At 47.1% G+C, this 14,367-nt stretch overlaps 3 protein-coding genes across 3 annotated transcripts; all 3 read left to right on the top strand.

Moving 5' to 3' along the window:
* Nucleotides 1-280: 280 nt before the first annotated feature.
* N7495_004161 (CCR4-NOT core ubiquitin-protein ligase subunit MOT2) lies at nt 281-5,983 on the top strand (the record flags this gene model as incomplete). Its single annotated transcript, XM_057206812.1, has 6 exons — nt 281-333; nt 387-453; nt 513-628; nt 689-2,868; nt 3,682-4,910; nt 4,994-5,983. 6 exons carry the CDS (start codon nt 281-283, stop codon nt 5,981-5,983), a joined length of 4,635 nt encoding a protein of 1,544 aa, XP_057064492.1.
* A 1,266-nt stretch (nt 5,984-7,249) lies between these two features.
* N7495_004160 (spherulation-specific family 4 protein) lies at nt 7,250-8,090 on the top strand (the record flags this gene model as incomplete). Its single annotated transcript, XM_057206811.1, has 2 exons — nt 7,250-7,445; nt 7,501-8,090. 2 exons carry the CDS (start codon nt 7,250-7,252, stop codon nt 8,088-8,090), a joined length of 786 nt encoding a protein of 261 aa, XP_057064491.1.
* Nucleotides 8,091-11,145: 3,055 nt separating this feature from the next.
* Nucleotides 11,146-14,229, top strand: N7495_004159 (uncharacterized protein; the record flags this gene model as incomplete). The annotated part of the gene is made up of 6 exons (XM_057206810.1): nt 11,146-11,297; nt 11,406-11,875; nt 12,181-13,296; nt 13,381-13,509; nt 13,575-13,866; nt 13,917-14,229. 6 exons carry the CDS (start codon nt 11,146-11,148, stop codon nt 14,227-14,229), a joined length of 2,472 nt encoding a protein of 823 aa, XP_057064490.1.
* Between the last annotated feature and the right edge of the window lie 138 nt (nt 14,230-14,367).

Below are 14,367 nucleotides of genomic sequence, written 5' to 3'. Positions count from 1 at the left end.
ACGTGACGGTGACATAATCATGCGCGACGCTAAACGCGATTCAGGCAATGTCAGCAAAATGAAGCCGCGCTTCAATTTCCTTCCCTTCCTTCTCCCTCGCCGTCCATCTTCATCAACCGCTCCGTTTTCGTTTCCTCTTTCCACTTAACTTCTTTCTAATTCCTCGCTTTTCATTTGTATTAGCTCAGGAGTACCTTTTTCTCTTTCACATTCGTACCCAATATTTGAATCAGGTACTCGGCGTTCAGATTCCCCAGGTTTTCACAGTTTCGCTACAATCATGTCGAGTCGCCAACAGATTGATTCCGTCATCGACGATGATGATGAATTCTGGTATGCACTCATATAATATGACCATCCGATTTGAAGACTGACCCACGTTGAAGCCCCCTTTGCATCGAAGAATTTGACCTTTCAGACAAGAACTTCAAACCTTGTCCTTGCGGTTACCAGGTTTGATGCCAACTTTCATATCGGAGGATTCCCATTTGAATTAACTTCTAATTCCCTAGATTTGCCAATTTTGTTACAACAATATTAAGACCCACAGCGAAGAAGGTCGATGCCCAAACTGCCGCCGTCCGTACGACGAAAGCACGATTCAATACAAAATTCCCGATGTTGAAGAGTTAGTCTTTCCCTGACTGCATTTGTTTGTATGAGTTATAACCCTGTGATCGCATTATAGGTTCAAGGCAGACCTCGCTCTGAAACATCGCAAAGCAGCCGCTGCAAAGAAAAAGGAAGCCGAAAAGCGGGAGATCGAAGCATCAAGCCGCAAAAATCTGGCTGGTGTGCGAGTTGTCCAGAAAAACTTGGTTTATATCATTGGTCTGAACCCAGCAATTCGCGACGAGAACCAGCTACTTCAAACCCTTCGCGGTAAAGAATACTTCGGTCAATATGGTGAGATCGAGAAAATTGTGGTCAGCAAGGCAAAGCCAGGAAGCAACCAACACCAAGGTATCGGGGTTTATGTGACGTTTTCCCGGAAGGCAGATGCTGCACTTTGCATCTCTGCGGTGGACGGATCCCACAATGGCGATCGTATGCTGAGGGCCCAATACGGAACAACCAAGTATTGTTCTTCTTTCCTCCGGAACGAGCAGTGCAACAACCGAAATTGCACCTTTTTGCACGAAACTGGTGAAGATAGTGAAAGCTATAGCCGTTCGGATCTCTCATCAATGAACACTTTGTCCAGCCAACGCCAGCATCAGCAACCGTCGATAGCTTCCCCTGCTTCCCATCCGCGCTCCACACATCCGCCAATCTCTCAGCCAATGCGTCGACAGCCGAGCAAAGATGACTCGATTAGTGGGCGTCAGCCTCCAGACGGACCTGCACTACCTTCTTCCGCCAGCTGGGCCAATAGTCATACGACTATCAGGACTCGGCGTACTAGTCTAACGGGTAGCCAGGCATCGCAGAGTCCTCGGCCAGTCAATGTTACAGTCGCCACTTTTATAGAAGAGCCAAAGAGGCCTGAGAAACAGTCTATAGTCACTCCGGAATCTCAAATCCAACCTGACACACGATCACCAAAACTCCAACATCGTCGATCGAGTGAACCCAAACTTGCTGTAGAGCATCCGTCTCCATTTGATAACCTTATCAAAGAAATTACCTCTCCGGATTTCCGATTTGTCTTTTCCCCCTCCGAGCTTCCAGCAGAAGAGATGAAAATTATCCAGAACTACCCCTCTTTCATCGATCCCTATGGTGGTGTTAAGCGACGAGCTATGCGTGAGAAAGCCGAACAAGAACGGGTCAAGCGTGAGCAAGTACTTTTACAATCTGTCGCAGCTGAGGAGGAGAGCCGCGAGGCTGGTAGTCTGCAACTTGGTGGCGAACCGGAAGAATCTAATACCTCACGTGGTCGACAGTCCCGTGAGTCTCACGGCGCTATCCAGCCTCCTTCTCATCAAGGCACGACTGATAACTCCACCGTTGGATCTCCCGTTTCAGCTACCAGTCTGCAATTCCAAGGCCTGAACCTGGCTGGTCGGAGCTTGACACCCCTCCAACAACAACAGTTGATGCTCTTGAAGTCAGCCGGCAACCAACAATCTGGCTTATCTGATCCCATTAGCTCTGTTTCCTCTTCAGACCAGGCTGCCCAGGTGCGCCAAAACCTTCTACAGACCCAGCAGATGGCAGCCCAGGTCACTGCACTGCAAGCTCAAAGCCGACAACCATCCCGATTCTCTTTTACCAGCGAAGTTGCCACAAAGAATATTAGCAATGCGCGCATGCTGAGTCAGATGCAAGCTGCCACCCCCAACCCGCTGTCAGCCCCGAGTCCCCAATACTCATCTGCTGGTGGGTTTTATGCAAGTGGTGTTCAGGGCCCTCCTCCTGGATTGAAGACAGCGGGAACTCCACCTGTCAGTGGTGGCGGGATGTTCGCGCAGGGACACGGATTTACTTCGAACAACCTTGGACTGGGATCTACAATGGGAAAGCAGGATGCGACCCCTGAAATGATGCGTGAATTAATGCGCGGCCGAAGCGGCACAAATGTTGGTGGTGTACAGAGCCAGGAGGCAGCAAAGCGTGAGTTCATGTTCCCTTTTCTTCAACAGCACCAAACCCCTCCTCCCTTGACTCCCGTCAATGGCCTTCTCGGCTCTTTCTATGGGCCCCAGGCAGGCACTGCGCCTGATTCTGGTAGCGCACAGAAGCAGAAGAAGAAGGGGAAGAAGCACAGGCACGCTAACACTTCCTCCGGCGGAGGTGGTGTAGTAGATCTTGCGGACCCGAGCATTTTGCAGGCGAGAATGCACCAGGCTGGTTCCAATGCTACTGCTGGACAGGCATTGTACGGGAGTCAAGGTGGGTACAACCCCTCGATGATGTACGGCAGTGGTATAAGCCGATGGTGATATACCTGCTGCTGTCACATCGAGTTCATTGTTCCTTGCATACCCCATGATTTTTTTGCATTATTCAATTTTGCCTATTTGCTCATGACTTTTACCTGTTTGCCTTTGTAACACGACATAACTTCCTGTTTTCGTCGTTTTTTCACCACGATGTGCCGGGATTGCATTACGTTTCTATATATTATTCTCTTTTCAATGCAGCCGGGCTGGTAGCTTTGAATCGGTTCGATGGGCGGGCGTGCCCTTTGGCGTATTCCGATGGGTTCAAATTTCTCTTTATTTTTGCATGTCTTTCCCGGCTCATGGTGTGTTTTTTTTCTTTTTCTTTTTCTTTTTTTTTTTTACATTTCCGTGGACATACATGCTGTCTTCTCGGTTCCCTTTTTCGGCGGCTGGTTTATTCCCTTCATCTCATGTTTTTGCATTCGAATCTTCAGATTCGTCTATATCCAGCGTCTTGAAGACCATGGAAGGCTTCGTCATGGATTAATGTACGTTAAGACCTTCCTACCCTGATATAACGACCTTGAACAGGGACTTATTTGAAACCAGTCGTCTCACTACCACTGTCTCCATAGATCATGCCCTACATTATACTGAACTCGGTCCCCTGCACGTCGTATAATTCATTCTTGGGCGCTCTGAATTTTTCTCTTAGTCGTTGCTTTCATCGCCCGTTGTCATTTCGTGCTGTGATTTTTTCCATTTCGTTTTTCCCATTGCACACACCCCCCCCCCTTACTCAACTTTCGAGGCTTTTGATGTTTGAACTTTCATGCTGACATGCATTGACCAGTGAACGAGGACTTTCCTCCACTCGGCAGTGGAGTCAAGGAGAGTCAATCAGTCATCGATACCTTTGGATTCCTCAAATCCCAATTGCCTAACGATTCTACCGGTCGTGTTGGGACTCCCACCCTTCCTCCGGGTCTCCCGCTTCCACATGCTCATCCCTCATCTGCTTTCCATGACTCGAAGCCATCATCCCCGGCACCCATAATGCCTCCGGGTCTCGGTAGTGTTCTGTCACGAGCAAATACGCCTTCCAAAGATTCTCGTTCTACGAGCCCTGATATAACCCGTCTTTCAAACAATTCTTCTCGGAAAGACGCATCTCAGATATCTCTGGGATCTCCCGTTGCTCGAATCAAACACGAAACTAGCATGTACTTCGCAGCCCCGGATAGCCCCGCTTTGAAGTCAGGCCGTGCTTCACCCGTTGCCAAGTCAACTCATAAGACTCGAATGGCCAAACTCGACCTCTCCGCTGGTACTGAGAAGGAACTGTCTTCCAAAGTCGAGAATCCGTTGCACTGGGCAGCTCCACAGGAGATTCCCGCTTTCAAGCCAGACCGTGCTTCGCCTGTTGCCAAATCATCTTCTAAGACTCGAATGACCAAACTGGACCTCTCCGTTGGTGCCGAAAAGGAATCGTCCTCCAAAGTCGAAAATCCACCGAGCATGAACTGGGCAAATCAGGAGATGCCCTCTTTCAAGTCGGACCGTGCTATTTCTGGTACTGTTACTTCTGGAACTGGCTCCGTTTCTGCCATCAGCTCCCGACCTCATACTCCTATGACATCGGCCTCTCGTGTATCTGACTCCCCTGCGCCTCACCAAGCACGCATTTTGCGTGTCGTGGCAACCCCCAAAGCGGAAGTCTCCCGCGCACCGTCAGTCACCCCTTCAGTTGCTGGAACAGGCGTATCGGCATCTAGAAGACAGAGTGTTTCGTCTATCGGCAGATCGGATAGAGGCTATGGGTCGGACGCTGATTTTTACCCATCCACTACAGCCTCTCGTGCCAATTCCCCTCCGGCGCCTCGGATTGGATCTGCTCCCGTCCGTGCAATCACGAAGAGCCAACTTAAAAAGGACAGACGTCAGAAGGCGAAAGAAGCAGAGGCCAAGGGGGTTGTTACTTTGCCTGAGGAGCCCGTTCAAGCTCCAATCATGGGAAGAAAAAGGAAGGCCAAAAAGGCATCAAATACAGCAGATTTGGCAGAGTCACCGCTGACCGAGACGGTAAGTCCTGTCAAGGTCGAGAATGACCCACCGAAGAAACAAGAGCCGCCCAAGTCCGAGCCGACAAAAAAGTTAAGGCACAGGAGCAGCTGGAAGAGATCAAGCCTGCCCCTGTGGAGAAAACTTCTAGTGAAGTGGAAATTGTGACCGAGGCATGGCACACCCACAACACTATTGATCAACTTTGCCACGATGCTGAGGAGGACTCGCGCCCGATCACCGATCTTGTCGCCGAAAGGATGCGGCCGACGCAGGAAATTATCGCCGACATGCACAAATCTGGCAGCGTGGACTTGAAAATGATTGCGATGTTCGCTCCTGCAAATGTCAACCAGCGCACTGACATGAAATGCACCATTGATGACTACGATGTGCCATCTCAGCCCACCAGATTGACTGAGGATCATCGTAAGGCTCTTTTACGTGGTGAGCCAGTCCGTATCGGATCCGAGCTCAAATACCGTTGTCTCATTACACCTCGCGGTTGCGTGATCCGTCACCTTTATGTCGAGGAAGAACAGCAATATCTGGATATTGAGAAGAATCGAGGGAATATCCTTGACGTTTCTTACATTGGAGATAGCTCTGCCAACCTTAACGGAGGGCTGGAGGCCCTCTTCGCGACACCTGAGAAATTCAATATCTGCTGGGTGGATGATACGACGACTCGGCTGGGCTCTATTTCTCCCAATGAAACCCTGGATATCACAGGCCAAGTGATTCCACCGAATGTTCTGTCAGCCATGGAGGCCGATAGCACCCGTAGCCACGACTGGGCAGTCGCTCACTCCGCAGAACTTCTGCAGACGACAACCGCCGCCGTACGATCCTTTGCAGCCGCCACGGCTAAGCAGATTCTCGGTTCCTCCGTTCTGACCGGAAGCGAAGTCACTCTGGAAGATGTGGCGTCCATGTCCGATACCGAGATTAAGAACTTTAGTAGCACGTCTATAAAGGACCTGGAAGGCACCCGCAAAGAGCTTGACTCTGTTGACAAGAAGCTGTCCGCTCTCCTTCGTCGCAACAGGAAGCTTCAACAACAAGCGCTGGGCATCGCTGGAGAATTGGAGTAAGGAAAAACCAAAACTGATGGTGATTATAATCATTGTGGAGTTGTTCGATTATACCCCAAAACCCCCCAAAATCAACACATGTACTATATACCATTATGAGTATGCGTAGAGCAGCGTGTATCTTATTTTCTTTTTAATCATTCCTCTATTTACCTACTCTAATACTCTGTAGTCACAATACCGATACCAAGTGCTGAATGAAATATCCCGTTTGCTTGGCATCAATATTGGGGACTTTTGCGACCTCATTTCCGCCATTTCCAATCTTCTTTGTGAACCCTTGTCAAAACCTCGTATCTGAAAGAAAAGCAAATTCCCCGATGTCATCCTCCACATGAGTCGGAAGTGACATTATTATCCGAAGCGCCCGAATAGTCAAACAGCTCCAACGTCGTCCTTCATTTGTCGGGCTTGAACCGGAGATTAATCACGGATTGCAGGCGGGGCTAGTCCGCAGCCTTACTGCGGTGGAACACGATGTGATCTATCCTATCCACCCCATTGAATCGGTGGCGTTGGAAACGAGACAGATCAGTCTAACGATGAGACTAATTGACCAGAAATGAACCACTGTTCAATCAACAGTGTCCACATTTCCAAGATGGAACCCGCATGAATCCATGCGAAAAACCTCAATGGGATGTGACAGGGCGCTTGCTGGTGTACTTTGTATGTTTTCTCTACATGAGACTGGGTACGGCAGTCCCACTATTCAAGAATGCTCTCGTCATTCGTTTTGATTGGCTAATTTACATACTCCGTAATAAGAAATAGTACGTTACCAAAGAGCCACCCCAAGCTTACTATCGATTGCTGACCTAGAAATGATAGCAATCAAAGACAGCCTGATAATTTCTTTGGCGCCCTGGTCACTTTGTCACTTCTTGGCCCCTGTTCAAGACATATGGAATCATCCATTTCCAAGGCTCATGAAACGAGTGGCTGCATGCTGCATCTTGCTCTTGCTCATTACATATTTCCGACAAATGGCCCAGTTGAGCCAATTCACGCCACATGCCTGTATGGACCCCGCTCTTTTGTCTAGGGTCTCAATCTCCAGTATAAAGTTCTCCTTGGACCCATCAAGATGTCAAGATAGATCTCCAGACTCTCATTCACTCCTTATTCCAGTGCAGCGCACTCGTCGTTCCTTACACGTACATTTGGATCATACCCGGGCGGTAGCTTTGATCCTTCCACTCATTTTTTGGTTTTTGGTTTTTTTTTGGGAACCAGACAATTTCAATTCTTTGATTATCTTTCAATATGCTCGGATTTACTTACGTCTTGGGCGTTGTACTTGCCATGAGCTCCGTTGTTTCAGCAACGAGTATCTTGTTGCCGCTTTACCTCTGGCCGACATCAACCGCGATATGGGGCCCTGTGTATAATGCTGTTGCTACATACCCGGATGTTTTATTCCAGATTATTATTAACCCATCTAGTGGCCCTGGATACTCGCGTAAGATGATTCTCTTCAAGTTGTTGGTTTCATGTATAATTAACAATATGATCAGAATACCCCGAAGATGACTACATCTTGGCTATTGCAAAGCTGAACCGCTATAACAACACTCGACTTATCGGTTACATTCCTACCGAATATGCCCAACGTGACATATCCGAGGTTGAACAGGCCATCTCCGTCTATAGCGGCTGGTCTTCTTACACAAAAAGGAACATCGCCCTCTCTGGCATCTTCTTCGATGAAGCCCCTAGAACCAATGACGACACCACAATCCAGTACATGAAGACTGTTTCAGCAAAGGCCCGGTCAAGCAATTTGCCAACTGTTGTTTTCAACCCCGGTACCAAGGTTGAAGAGGGCTCCGCGCCTTCATACTTCGGCGCAGCAAACTTCATCGTCGAGTTTGAGAACAGCTACGATACATGGACAACAACTATCCCAACTGAGCAGCTTTCTTCCCAGAAGTACCACAAACAGGATGCTGTTCTTCTCTACAATGCTCCTCTCACTGCGGATTACGAAACTGTTGTTGCTGAGGCGAAACAAATGGGATTGGGCGCTGTATACTTGACCAATGTTGCTGATTACGCTTCCGTTGATTCGGTTCACAGGGTTGCCACTGCTTTTACCCAAGCATAGATTACTGAATTGTTCTCGGTTAAGTTGGGTCTTTGGTGTTGGCCAGGACTTTTTTCACTTCTTGGGTCCTTTTTGGACCTCCTTTTTGAGATCTCTTTGATTTAATCCTGAAAAGTACCTATGTAGCAATGGATTAAACTTATTCGCACAAAATTAGTTGAGCCAAGTCGTCACCTATCAATGTTTGGAACGGCAACTACAGAATTATACCACCTTAGGTAACTTGAAATAGAAGCATTAGCTCATATTTTATCGTCTTTATTCATTTTCACTGCCTGGCATAACCTTTCTCTCTCCTTGCCCTTCATCAAATACCACAGCGTTACAAAACAAAGGGCTGTGTGCAATGAGTAATCTAATTTCGGCAGCAAAATGGGATGATAAAAAGACTATGCGACTTCTTATCGACAAAAGCGCGGACATCAACGCCCAAGGAGATTATGATAGCCTGTGAACTGCTATTAAAGCTGTTGAGAGCTCAGAACAGATATATATCTGGAAGATTTAGGCCTAAATAAATTCAAAATTATAGCATCGATTTTGATGATACGTTCAACTTTAATGAACCTAACTACATAATGGGAGTAAATATGACTTAAATGATCATCACCTGTACTAAATAAAATAGTCGGAGAGCTTTTTTGTAAGCTGAAAGCCGCGAATAGGTCAATATTATGGAGTGTATAAACTATAAAGGCTTACAGAGTAGCTCTTCCGCTACACCCTATTTTAAGGACAAGTTTCTATAGATAGATGGTTTACCTCTCTACCTTATGGTACTGGCTAGTGGATGAATACTAGCTGAAATGGCTAGCTAGATGATCAGATGGCTCTAGACAAGCTAAAAAAGCTCTTTATACCTAATATAAGGATAAGAAAGGGTAGGTTGCTTTATGTAACGTTTTTTGAGTATACAGGCGGCGGGGTGGCAGGGTCGACCCCGCCACCCTACCACCCGACGAACTTTTCGTCTTATCGGCCAATAAAAACTCTGTATTTCATTTTTTGTGGGTAATATGATACATCATAATAAGTTTGTCGGGGAGCTAAAAAAAAAAGGTCGTCGGGTAGTGGTAAATAGCCATCTTATGTGGTAATATGCAAGATTTGACTTACGGTGCTTCAACCCTACCACCCCGCCACCTAGCTTCAATTTTCGATAATTTACCAGGAATTTGTAAAATGTTTCTTCCTTCATTCAACAATAAAACAGTCAACTCAATTCAGATTTTGATAATATAGATATAATTATTAAAGGAATTCCCAAGAATAATACTTTGGAACTGGTTTTAGGAACTTATTATCATTTTTTGGAGTTTTCATCTAAAATTATAAAATTTCATAACAATATATCTATATCTGTATATATATCTGTAGACTGTATCTATTTACATCTCAGTCCTTGCAAATCGATTCCTATCTTTTACCATCTTTTACTGATCCTTACCATTATTTACTAGACTGAAGATTTAGGTATTTGCTTTTTTTGTCTATTTATACTTCTCTATATATATCGCTTAATTTCTAAGAATATGATCTCTCATAATTCAATTTATGAACCCACAAATTCTCTTCTATTTGTATAGATTTCTCTTTTTTTTCATTTCTGTTTGCCTTCACTTTCTTAAGAATCTTTATAATTATGGCTGTGAAGGGCTAAAGCTAATCTTGAATTCAGAACTAGCTAGGCACATGCTGTTTACAAAATCCTTGAAGAACGTAAACAATTCGGGGTGGAATCGTGAGGTATGCGGTTGGTGGGTCACGTGGTACAACCACGTGATAGTTCACCAGGATTCAACCTGTTACAATAGTAGTATAATGGTGCTTAGTGATTAGTGCTTAGTGCTTAATATTTTAATTTTAAGGTTTTTGATATCAAGTGATTTAAGAAAAGACTATTTAAGATGTTTATTTTTATACAGATATCCTTAAAATTAAGATTTATAAAGATATTACATTTAATTTGGAAAGATAATAGTTGATATGTTTCAAGAAATCATAAAATCTAGTAAATAATGGTAAGGATCAGCAAAAGATGGTAAAAGATAGGAATCGATTTGCAAGGACTGAGATGTAAATAGATACAGTCTACAGATATATATACAGATATAGATATATTGTTATGAAATTTTATAATTTTAGATGAAAACTCCAAAAAATGATAATAAGTTCCTAAAACCAGTTCCAAAGTATTATTCTTGGGAATTCCTTTAATAATTATATCTATATTATCAAAATCTGAATTGAGTTGACTGTTTTATTGTTGAATGAAGGAAGAAACATTTTACAAATTCCTGGTAAATTATCGAAAATTGAAGCTAGGTGGCGGGGTGGTAGGGTTGAAGCACCGTAAGTCAAATCTTGCATATTACCATATAAGATGGCTATTTACCACTACCCGACGACCTTTTTTTTTTAGCTCCCCGACAAACTTATTATGATGTATCATATTACCCACAAAAAATGAAATACAGAGTTTTTATTGGCCGATAAGACGAAAAGTTCGTCGGGTGGTAGGGTGGCGGGGTCGACCCTGCCACCCCGCCGCCTGTATACTCACGTTTTTTCTATGACGGGTGGGGATTTCCTATTTCAGGTGCCGCCGCTTTTCTGAGGGCGACCAGGCTCAGGCTCACTGAGTAAATTTCAGTCTAGACTCAGGCCCACGGAGCTGCTCATGACCGCCACGCAACAGATCGGTGACGTCCAATCAACACTCAGTGAGCACTTAAGTAATTGTGATTGCTCACTGATCGCTCACTGATCGCTCACTGATTACTAAGGGCATTGATTGAGCACTAATCAGTCTATACCGAGATGGTGTGCATTGCAGAAGTTGTGAATAGTGATGCGACTGACAGTGACTGGCATATCTTTCGAAGACAGACGGACTTGCTGATATCTCTGTCTGGGCAGCATATGCAGGGCCTGGCTATCAAGGTTGTTTGAATCCCGGCCTGACTCGATCCGCAACCTCTATTTCTAGCCGATCGCAGATAGCTAGACTTTGACACGCAGGTTCTACTGAAACGAAGCAGGACCTGGCGTCTTAATGTCGACAAACACGTTTGAGCTCGGCGACGACGATGACTCGCCGCTCCCGGTATGGGGGCCAGGCAAAACCGCTATTGGGAGAGCGCGGCTGCCATCCAGTCGCCGAAGGGACAGAGTCCAGCTATCCTGCGATCTCTGCCGCAGGAGAAAGTGAGTCCGCCCGTATGACCCGCTTAACGTGCTTCGTTTGCACCCGGCTTTGCCTACCCCGCCCATCCACGCTAGTCGCTTCTCACGCTGACACGTCTTGCCCGCTAGGCTGCACTGTGACCGGCAGCAACCGTGCGCAACTTGCACGCAGAGAGGACTCGGCTTGTCCTGCACTTATAGGCGCAGCCCCCAAGCGCTGGAGGATGGCACCACGCAGCCTGTTCGCCCCGTGACTACCGTGCAGGACCGCATCAAGCAGCTCGAGGAGTTGGTGGTCGACCTTATGCAAAAGACGTCAGCGGCGAATGTGCCGAACCCGTCTTCCAGCGCCAATACGCCACTGGCCGCCGTGTTGGATAGCATCGCGGAGCTCAAAGATTACTTTGACAGGGACGATGAGGCGCGTCCGCATCCCCTCGGAACTGCGCAGCCACCGCAGGTAAACCTCAGCGGGCCGCAACTTATACACGGTTTTACAAAGGTCACTACCAGAGACGAGATATTGGCATCGATACCTCCTCGCCATATTGTGGACAGGCTGGTCTCGCGGTATTTTAATTCGTTTGAAATGTCGCCAGGTAGGAAAAAGTAACCCGCTATATAGATTAGAAGGCTTACACTGTGAACTTCATATAGCTGTATTACATAGTGTCCAATTCTTGCGGGAAGTATGTTGCCATGCTGATTTTACATTATTGCTTAGAAGCGGCAGATTCTGACTGATAAAATTTAGTACCGAGAATTCTGGGCAGATAGCTCGGAAACACTAATCATTTGGATAGGCCTCTTGTTCAGCATCATGTGCCTCGCAACCTTGTTTAAGCAGTTTCAGCAAGGTCCACAGGATCAGGTTCCTGGAACGCCTTCTAAAACGAATTCCAAGACATGGTGAGCAATTTCAGGCTCCGCATCGTGCAATGTCTTATCCTCGGAGACTACACTAAAGGGGGCGTGTATGTGTTAGAGACCCTCTTGCTATACATGGCCGTCGAACTATTTCTTCGAAGAGACGCCGAGATTGGCATATGGATCCTTCTCGGCATCATTGTCCAGCTGTCCATGCACATGGGCTACCACCGGGACCCGAAGAACTTTCGCGGCATCTCTCCCTTTGACGGCGAGATGCGCAAGCGAGCCTGGGCCACAATATTGGAGGTGCAACTGGGCATCTCGATGCAAATGGGCCTTCCGCGGCTGATTACGCAGTGGCAGACCAACACCACGGAGCCGTCCAACTTGCAGGGCAACGACTTCAAGGACACAGTCAGCATGCCTGCGTCGCGACCAGAAACAGATCTTACGCCCATGGTCTTTCGCATCGTCAAAGCGAGTATGATGACAGTCATTGGCTACATTTGGGACTTTGCCGCCGACACGAGAGTATGCAGTCGTGAAGAAACGGAACGCATGGAAAAGAGCCTCCGAGACGCGCGCGCCTCGGTTCCCGAGTGTCTCCAGTGGCGGTCCATGGCAGACTGCATCATGGACTCGCCGCACGTCATCATGCAAAAGATTTGCCTCGAAATCATGTTTTACCGCGCCGAGCTCGTCCTTCACCGCAAATACCTGCACCTTTCGCAGTCCAACGTCGACTACAACCAATCCCAGACAGCATGCCTCAACGCGGCGCTAAAGCTGCTCGCGTACCAGCAAATGCTCGAGGAAGAGACGCAGCCGTTCTGCCAATTGCACCACGAGCGGTGGAAGGTGTCTTCGCTTGTCAATCACGATTTCCTGCTAGCGACCAGTGTTATCTGTCTCTATCTGAAGCAGTCGGCGGGCGATGCCAATACGCAAGTAGAGTTCCCGACTGTGCACGACATTCGCACGGCGCTGAACCAGGCATATGGCATTTGGCTGCAGTCAAGTGATACTTCGCGAGAGGCGTGGAAGGCTGCGAAAGCTCTGAGCATTGTCTTGTTGCAGCCAGGATCAGGCAATGTGCGCCACGACGAGCAGCCGCTCTCCTCTTTAGATGTATGGGGCGATTATTTTGAACGTAGGTTCTCACTCTCCTCTACCGAGTCAATTTTTTTTGGCTATGAAGCGTCTTTTGCATCTGTACTAACACTGGCCTAAACAGAATTTGTTCGTCAGTCCCCTCCAATAGACGGCTCTGTTCTGATGGACTGGCCCTTTGCGAACAACGACGCCATGTACACTGCTAGCATCCAGGATACGCCACAAAATCTCGGCTGGCCAATGAAGGGTAGTAAGTAAGCCATCTTACTCTCCGGCCAAAGGAGCTGTCCTGGCTACACGGGCACCAGATCCAAGGCCAGATTGTCTTCCCTGCGACTGGATACATTTCCATGGCCGTCGAAGCTGTTGCTGTTCTTGCTAGAGAAGCAAAGATTTCCTTGGTATTCATTGACAACCTGCAAATCGGCCGAGCTATGGCATTCAAGAATGACGACGCGAGCATGGAGATGACGTTTGAATTGAACATTAAGGCGCAGAGTGATGATCATATTGAAGCATACTTCTCATGCAGCTCGGGTTCTCCACACGACCACAAGACTGTCTTGGCTTTGAACGCCAGCGGTGTGATTCGAGCGACGCTTGGTGAGCAAGCTTATGACACACTCCCCAAATTGAGGCTCAGACTCACAACATAAGCGACGTCACCATTGATCGATTTTACACGTTCTTGAGCTCGCTTGGCTACTACTCCTGGCCATTCCGTGGCACTGCTAAAATTCAGCGCAAGGCTGGCTATGCTACCGGCATCGTGGAAGATGCTTCAGCATTAGAACAGAAAGATGAGCTCAATGTTCACCCAAGCATGCTTTATTCTGCTCTGCAAACCACCTTTGCCACTTTTCTATACCCTGGAGATGAGAGGATGTGGGCGCTGCACGTGCCGACCAACTTTAGTTCCATTGTCATCAATCCCTATTACACGCCGCTAGGTACTGGCAAGCAAAAGTAGTTTGATTTTATTTCCGTCGCCTATGATTACTCCAAAGGTAAGTTCATTACGGATCTTAATCTCTTGACAAAAGATTCCGGTAATACCGCTATTCAAATCGAGGACATGTAGCTCACGCCGTTGACGCCAGCTTTGTCT

This window comes from Penicillium taxi, assembly GCF_028828555.1.
Source record: "Penicillium taxi strain IBT 34144 chromosome Unknown utg000003l_segment0_segment0, whole genome shotgun sequence".
Lineage (NCBI taxonomy): Eukaryota > Fungi > Ascomycota > Eurotiomycetes > Eurotiales > Aspergillaceae > Penicillium > Penicillium taxi.
Note: the sequence above shows the minus strand (reverse complement) of the source record. Positions and strands in the feature narration are given on the sequence as shown.